An 8,526-nucleotide genomic window follows, 5' to 3' on the forward strand; every position below is an offset into this window, starting at 1 on the left:
AGCATGTCAGGCTCGCGGATAGAGAGTTTATTTGATTACCCTGGTTATAGGGTGATTTTTTTACTGAATTTTGTATTTTTGGAGTAGATGATACTAGAGGGAATTATTTTATATGACTATGGTCGGTATATACTAAATTCTGGTATTGTATAATTTATTCGGTTATATGATTTATATTTTCGCTAGGTAGGTATGAATACTGTATACAGGATTACCCCGGTGCCTACTAAGGCCCGAGTTTCATAGCAAAAGGTATCTGAACAGTTAATATATATATATATATATACATATATATATATAATAAGGAAAAAAAAAAGTGATGATGATGATGATGTAAATCTTGAGGTAGTCACATTTTTAATGAAATCCTTGAATAGTTGCTCAAGGCGAGGACATAGGTCAAGTTGGCTGAATTTCGTAAAAATCGCATTTGTCTTCTCTCTTCCCTTTACTCTTTACTTTCAGTACTACATTTAAATTGTTCGTATTGCATGTGTAGGTTGAATAATTTTACACACAATTAATTGGGTAATAAGAACTCATTATTAAATATACAAGTAGGGATTAAGTGGTAAATAGATTCAAAGAATTTTAAAATGCCCAATTCACTCCCCCCCCCCCCCCTTCCCTCTCTAGAGTACACCTAATTCAACAGAGAGAAAATAGATAAAAAAGACATTAAAAGCCTCCCAAAAATAACACCAGCAACCAACCAAAATAGGACTACAAATCCAAATAAATTAAATAAGAAACAAAACTAAACAGGCCTATCAAAAACAAAAATAATAAAATAAACTAAAATCAGAAAATCTAAACCAACTAAACAAAAATCTAGAGGATGAACTACTAACAAAGGGAAGTGAGACCCAACTTATCCATCCAAAAGATACTTTTTAGAGAACGTGATAAAAGATATTGTTCTTTGTAGATAACATTGTTTCCCATTTCTCCTTCGAGAAAATCAAGCGCATTATTGTCTTCCCTATATTGATGGATCACCATGAAGTTCACTCCTTCTAACTCCATGGATCACCATGGTCATAGCTCTTTTGATCATTGCAGAGACATCTTTCATGTCTGGTCTGTCTTCAGGCGCCTCACTTGCACATGATAATCCAATCTTCAAGATTGAGCTTAAGCTATCAGATACAACCCCCTCTTTACAGCATTCTCTCAAGCCATCATCCAAAATCTCTACCACTTGCTCCTGAACTGCTGCCCCCACCCACTTCTGAAGGGTCATTTCTCCACTGAACATCCCTTCTATTGGCTTCTTTCCTGTGAACATCTCTAGCAGAATGATCCCATAACTGTACACATCCCCTTTCGTTGACACGTTGCCACCAAAACCATATTCTGCATTTACACGCACATGTAAATAATATAAGGAGGCACCTTGGACAGTCCCTGCAGAAAATGAATATCAACTGAGCGGCTAGACATGGGAGTGTGGCACTTACATGGAAGTAGGTGTCACCCCAACGTCTAGCCAGGATATCTCCCGAGATGGGTTTCTCAGGTGTTGAATACTGCCCTCACAACTATTCATCTAATATATAAAAAGCATGAAGAAGATGTAAATTTAAAATTTTATAGTAGTAATTTTGTTTTATGGGACTTGTTCTGGTGTTCTTGCTTCTGTCCCTTGATTTTCTCTGCTTGGTTAATAAAATGACTTAATTGCTTGAAAAAAATGAGAGGCACAAAAGTTGAATATGGAAACCGTTAACCATGACTATGTGCAAGTACCTGGTGCAATGTAGCCAATAGACCCTTTCAAGCCTACGGAGCTACTTGTGTGATGATTTGAAGCAGTCCCACGAAGCATTCTTGCAAGCCCAAAGTCCGCAACATGAGCGGTCATGTCTTGGTCGAGGAGAACATTGCTTGGTTTGAGATCACAGTGCACCACGGGCGTTTCGCATTCATGATGAAGGTACTCCATTGCAGATGCAACATTTATGGTTATTTCCAGTCTTTGTTTTAGAGTTAGCACCTTCTTTTGCTCTCCTCTCTCATGATGAAGCCACCTATCCAAGCTTTCATTTGGCATAAACTGCAGAACCAGAGCTTTGAATGTGCTACTTGAGCAAGCAGTCAAGATTTTGACAAGGTTTCGGTGCCGTATGTTCCGGAGGGCTTCACACTCAGCCAGAAAACTCTTGGAAGCTCCATGTAGGTCCATGTTGAAGACTTTCACAGCAACCAAAGTCCCATCTCTCATTACTCCCTTGTACACGGAGCCAAAACTTCCTTCCCCTATCAAGTTCTGGTCATTGAAATTATTGGTCGCAGATTTTATGTCATAAAGGGAATAAAACCTGTGAGGACCCTCAAATGATATGACACTTGTGCCTCTTGAACCAATCTGCCTATTCCTCCTCACATATAATGTTATGAAGATGCAGAACAAAATGAGAAAAAGTATGGCTGTTGAGCCCGCAATTACTCCTATAATTAAAGCCTTTCTCGATGCATGGGAGTGGTTTTTAGAAGTAGAACATGCAGATAAACCAAACTCGGGAATTCCCCCACAAATCTCAGAATTTCCAGTGAGAAAAACACTAGATGAGTTAAGAAAGATGCCTCCTTTGGGTACCTCTCCCTGAAGCCTGTTGGAGGAGAGGTTCAAAAGCTTGAGGTAGAGAAGGCTTTTCAGTGAAGAAGGGATTGGACCAGATAAATTGTTGGAAGAAAGGTCAATGTATTCTATGCCTTTTAAATTAGTTAATGAAGTGGGAATGTGTCCTTGGAAGGAGTTGCTAGACATATCCAAGTACATTAAGTTTGAACAATCACCCACTGTGGATGGAATTGCTCCTGACAGATTGTTCTTAGAGATATCCAAATTTTGCACCATTTTCAAGTTGCCAATTTCAGCAGGCAAAACCCCAGTTAGAGAGTTCCACGAAATATTAAAAAGTACTCCTAGACTGGGGAAGCCAAAGATTTCTTTGGGTATGTTGCCATCGAGACTGTTGATTGAGAGATCGAGCCTTTGCAGATGTTGACAGTTTAATAGGATTGTAGGGATGCTGCCTGTCAGGCTGTTTGTACTCAAACCCAGTTCATATAAGTGACTCAAGTTTCCTAGCGATTCAGGTATAGACCCAGATAAAAAGTTCAAGTCCAAGATTAGGATCTGCAAATTTTGAAGATTCCCAATCGCAGAAGGAATTTTTCCGGAGAAAGAATTTAATTCCAAAGACAGCAGAGTTAGGCCAGCCAAATTTCCAATGCTTTCAGGGATGTTTCCCTCAAAATGGTTTTCCCCCATAAACAACTCAGACAGCTGCCTAGACAAGTTTCCCATCGAAGCGGGAAGCTCACCGGTTAACTGATTAGTAGCAATAGATAACGCTCGGAGAGAAGTAGAGTTGGCCAGAGAAGTAAGAAAGTCGAGCCCATGTTTGCCTTCACTGACCAATTGATTGATTTCAAGACTCAAAAAGAGAAGATTTGGAAGATTCCAAAGCAAAGGGACTTGCCCAGAGAACTGGTTGGTTGATAGATCAACGAACTCGAGGTTTGAAGCATTGGAAAGAGATGAAGGGACATCTCCTTCGAGCAAATTCCCTCCTACAAACAAGGTTTCTAAACTAGGCAGGGACCAAAACAAGTCAGATGGGAGACGTCCTGAAATACGATTCTTTGCCAAGGTAAAAAAAATTAAAGAAGACATATTAAAGAGTGAGGCAGGGATCACACCCGATAGGTCATTGTCCGCCAATTTTAGCCGCTGAAGGCGAGTCAGCTGGCCAAGCTCACTTGGAATTGGCCCCTGAAGATTATTTGAGATCAAAATGAGATTGTTAAGATAAGAAAGGTTGCCCAGTGAGAAAGGGATGGAACCTGTTAGATTATTGCTTCTGAACCTCAAATCCTGAAGCTTTGACAGATTACCCAATTCAGAAGGTATTGCTCCTTTGAGCCGATTCTTCGATAGATCAACGACTCGAAGCCTTAGACAATAGCTGAGAGATAGAGGGATGCTTCCATCAATGTGATTAGAAGCTAAAATAAGTGACTCCAAACGAAAAAGCCTGCCGATGTCTATAGGAATGGCACCATGAAAGCTGTTATTTTGCAGGTCGAGAGAGCGGAGGAAAGAAAGATTAGTGATATGGGGAGAGATAGTTCCAGTTAAAGAAAGGTTTCTAAGACTCAGACCAGTAACCCTGTTCTTGTTGGGATTGAATAGGACTCCTGGCCAGGTGCAAAAAGATGTGTTTGGGTTCCAACCATCCAACACTCCACTCGGATCTTTGGTTACGTGGGATTTGAATGAGAGTAGAGCATCTTGGTCGGTCGAGTTGTCGAAGCGTGGGTGGCGCAGAGCCTGAGAATGGTCAAGAAAGGAAAAGAGAGAAGAAAGGATGATGAGAAGCAGTGAAGCTTTCATGGAGCTCAATCGAGTTGTCGAAGCGTAGCCGGCGCAGAGCCTGAGAATGGTCAAGAAAGAAGAAGAGAGAAGAAAGAAGAAAGGATGATGAGAAGCAGTGAAGCTTTCATATAGCTCAATAAAAAACGAATTCTACTGAAGAAATCTGTAGCAGCACGCGAGAGTACGAGCTAGACGATCTGATCACAATCATCGACGAGCCTGAAATTCACAAATTTACTCCTCTCTTTCTTCTGTGATCTCTGAGAGAAAGAGAGAGACATGTCCGAGTGAGAGAACTTTTATTATCTAATAACTTGGCCATTACCAGAGAAATACAATGAGAAAATTCTGGTCAACATGGGGCAAAGTTAGTACAGTTAGCTCTCCGTATCTCTTTTAGGTTCCAAGTAGTGGTCTTCAATTGAGAAAGAGATGAGAATAATTCGAGTTTTTTCCAGTTTGTCCACTCCGCAAGTCGCGCACTATCCGTAATTTCTCTCCTTGCACCCGCTCTTTCTATCTTGTACGCTGCGCGAGCTGCGCCTTCTGGTGCGCTGTTGAGAAAACAAAAATGGACCGATACGTTTTCCCTCCCAATGCCTTTAAATCATCATTACTCTCTGCAGCCGGGTGGATGTTGATGGATTATTTAACGCATGAAAATTATCTTCTTCCCACTCACTTGAGTTTTTTTCTAATTTGTTATTAATAATATATTTAATAATAACATATTCAAAAAAATTATTCTCAAATTGTTGTTCACTTTTTTTTTTTTTTTTTGGATTACGTCAGGGTGTCCACCTACCGTCAACGCCGTCCGTTTTACGGTCCGTCGCACCGGCCAGTGACTATTCCCACGCCCTGTAGAATGGCCCCACACACCACAGGGAGGTTAAATCAGGAGCTCAGGCGCTGAATCGAACCCGGGTGGGAAGGAAACCCTGACGCCATGAAGCGCACACCCGAAATCCGCTCAACCACCTGAGCTGCGCCCTGGGGGCGTACAAATTGATGTTCACTTAATATCACTGCTGGACGTCAGGACTAACTTATTTTACAAGTAAATTTCGATGAATCAAGTAACAAGATTTATTTACCATGCGTTAACACTCGATTGGGTTACCATTTAAAACTCGTTACTTGATTCAGTGAGATTTAAATTAATTTTGCATGGTTCCGAAGCATGGCGCCGACTCTGCTAGATTTTTTTTTTTTTTTTTTTTTTTTTTTTTGACCTTTTCATCCCTCATCATACTGCCCTAACTTGCCACGGCAGCCTATGCGTAGGCCACCATCCCATACTTCATCCATCTTTTATTATAATCATTATTTTGCAGTGCACGAAGCATAAGGAAAAAGAACATTGAAATTGGACATAGAGATAGTCAGGAAAACACTATCCCAAAGATTGCTTTATAAACGGTGAACGTACAATCATTAAAAAAAAACAATTAATTACTGAAAAAACATAATTCAACTCTAAACTGAAAAAAGAAAAATAAAAAAAATCGTCTATTATGCGTGCCGTTTTATAATTTGAGTTCCAAAAATAAAATAAATTTTTACATTTTATAACTGAAAATTTTCTCCTCCCATCCTTATAAATCATCCCCCCATCCTTAATTACATAAAAAAAAAAAATAGTGATAATATAAATTCATAGTGGTGTCAATTGTTATTTTTATTAACATTGAAATATTAATATTAAATAAAAATAATATAGTAATTGAAATAATTATATTTTTAATATATATTTATAACATATAATTATCATATTAATTTATGTTAAAATAATATAATTAATTAAATTATTATTTTTAATTTTAAATATTAATTTAAATTAATAAATAAATTTTTATATTTTTTATATTTTTTCAATAGTCAATTGTTTTTTAGATGATTGTACGTTGTGATCCTTACTATTTATAAAGCAATCTCTTTGGATGGTTACAGGAGCATTCCCGTTCCCCCATTCCTCCTACTTTCCTTATCTCTATACCCAATTTCATTTTTCTTTTTTCTTCTACTAGGGGTGGCAAAACGGGCGGGTGGGCCGAGTCCAGGCGGGTCACCAACGGGTCGGGTCATAAACGGGCCGGGTCATAAACGGGTTGATGTTAAATGGGTCACATAGATGCCAACCCTAACCCGCCCGTCTAATAAACGGGTGGGTAACGGGTCACCCGTTTAAAATATATAATTTATTTAATTTAAAATTTTCCAAAAACTTCCATATAAAATGACTTTAAAAAAAAAATACTGTATTATCTTTATTAATGCAGGACTGTGGAGGTTGGAGCCTGGAGGTGTGGACTGTGGAGGCTGGAGGTGTGGCTTGATCCGGGACCGTGAGTTCGCAGCACCGGAACCGCAACAGGTAGCAGCGCACCAAAGTAGAGCCGGAGAGGAGAGGATTGAGAGAGTGAGAGCTGAGAGGAGAGTCGTGGGCCACAGCGTAGCAGCGCACCAGAGGTCCAGAGGAGAGGAGAGGAGAGGATGGAGAGGGTGAGGGCTGAGAGCATGAGAGGAGAGCCGCGGCCGGCGGCGCGGGTTAGGGACTTAGTCACTTAGGGTTTTTTTTATGTGGCTCAGTGGCTGTGTGGTGTGGGTGGAGAGTCGTGGAATGCCGAGAGTCTTCTGAGTTCAAATTTCTGAAGGGTGAAGGCTGAACAGCTTGAACTGAAAAAATATATATAAAGTATCCAAATTAACGGGCCACCCAGCGGGTGACCCGCCCGAACCCGCTAAACCCGTTTATAAACGGGTCAATCCGTGACCCGCCCAATTATTAAACGGGTTGACTTTTTAAAACCCAAACCCTTTTTAAACGGGCACGTCCGGATAACCCGACGGGTCATGACCCGTTTTGCCAGGCCTATCTTCTACTTTGTGCACTGCAAAATAATGATGATAATAAAAGACAGGTTAAGCATGGGATGGCGGTTAGGCTTGTCATGGCAGGCTTGGTAGGACAGCTATGATGAGGGATGAAAAAAAAACAAAAATCCTGCAGAGAACACGTCCGACTCCATGTTCTCGGAACAATGCAAAATTAATTTAAATATGTTGGACCAACCAACAAGATTTAGATGGTACTTAATCTAATAAAATTTAAATAAATCTTACTGCATCAAGTAACGAGATTATGTAAATATCATGATAGTATTTATTATATAATTGTAAATTAATAATAAATTGAGAAAAGACTCCCAATCACTTTGTACATTATTAATCACATCACACAGTACAAGAGTTAGGAGAGTCTTAAGGGTCTACAAAACTACTCCAGTAGCCCAAGAAAAATTTCTCACTAATAATAAATATAAAATTAAATTAATAAAATAATAATCAAACAAAAAAGTGCTCACCAAAAAATTGAAAATAATATTAATGATTAAATTTAAATTTAACTTTGTGATGGCGCGGGGACATGAGGACGACAATATCAAATTATACTATTAATGAATTAATTCATTAATTGACAATGATTGTAGAATGATTATAGAAAACTTTTTTACTTAATCATTGTTAAATTATTAGCACATTATTAATTTCATTTTAAAAATTAAATTGCAAGTTTAAATTTAAAAATTCATTTAATTATTAATAATTGCCAAAATTAATAACTTTAATGAAAAAAATATAGTTCAATTATTATATTATCAATTTAAGAAATATATTATGAAGTTATAAGGGAATTTTATGAAATGGTTTTATCAGATAAGTATACTAGCATAGTTAATGATTGTTAAATTAAACCGAAGTTATTTGATTGTAATATAGGAATATTTTTATTTTAGTGCTAAATTGCTAAATGAGATCCAAGAAAATTTGATTTTGTAATATCTAATATTATAGTGAATTTTATTGGGTGCTTGATTTGCTAAATAAAAGGGATTGTGTCAAATTTTTATAGTTTATACTTAGCTAACTAAATTGCTATATTTTATTTTTTTATTTTTATTTTTTAAGTTCTTGTTCCTTTTGAATTATACAATTAATGTCAATTATTGTGGTTTAAAAAATAATGAAATGTTTATTTTCAAATTTTTTATAGTCTGTACTTATTTACATGATTTAAACTTCATAGTTGAGTTATAAAGAGATTTTAAATACTAAACAATTAATTTAGGGCACAATTT

At 37.7% G+C, this 8,526-nt stretch overlaps 1 protein-coding gene across 1 annotated transcript; it reads right to left on the reverse strand.

Annotated features, from left to right (window-relative positions):
• Positions 1-663: 663 nt before the first annotated feature.
• LOC131159835 (probable LRR receptor-like serine/threonine-protein kinase At3g47570) lies at positions 664-4,741 on the reverse strand. Its single transcript, XM_058115017.1, has 2 exons — positions 1,750-4,741; positions 664-1,356 (listed from the first exon to the last, which is right to left on the reverse strand). Exons 1-2 carry the CDS (start codon positions 4,400-4,402, stop codon positions 983-985), a joined length of 3,027 nt encoding a protein of 1,008 aa, XP_057971000.1. The 5' UTR covers positions 4,403-4,741; the 3' UTR covers positions 664-982.
• Positions 4,742-8,526: the final 3,785 nt, after the last annotated feature.

Source organism: Malania oleifera, chromosome 7, assembly GCF_029873635.1.
Source record: "Malania oleifera isolate guangnan ecotype guangnan chromosome 7, ASM2987363v1, whole genome shotgun sequence".
Classification (NCBI taxonomy): Eukaryota; Viridiplantae; Streptophyta; class Magnoliopsida; order Santalales; family Ximeniaceae; genus Malania; species Malania oleifera.

Coding starts and splice junctions, on each gene's coding strand:
- LOC131159835 (XM_058115017.1), bottom strand. CDS start 4,402: ATGAAAGCTTCACTGCTTCTCATCATCCTTTCTTCTCTCTTTTCCTTT. Junction 1,357..1,749: donor TATTGGCTACATTGCACCAG/GTACTTGCACAT, acceptor GTGTAAATGCAG/AATATGGTTTTGGTGGCAAC.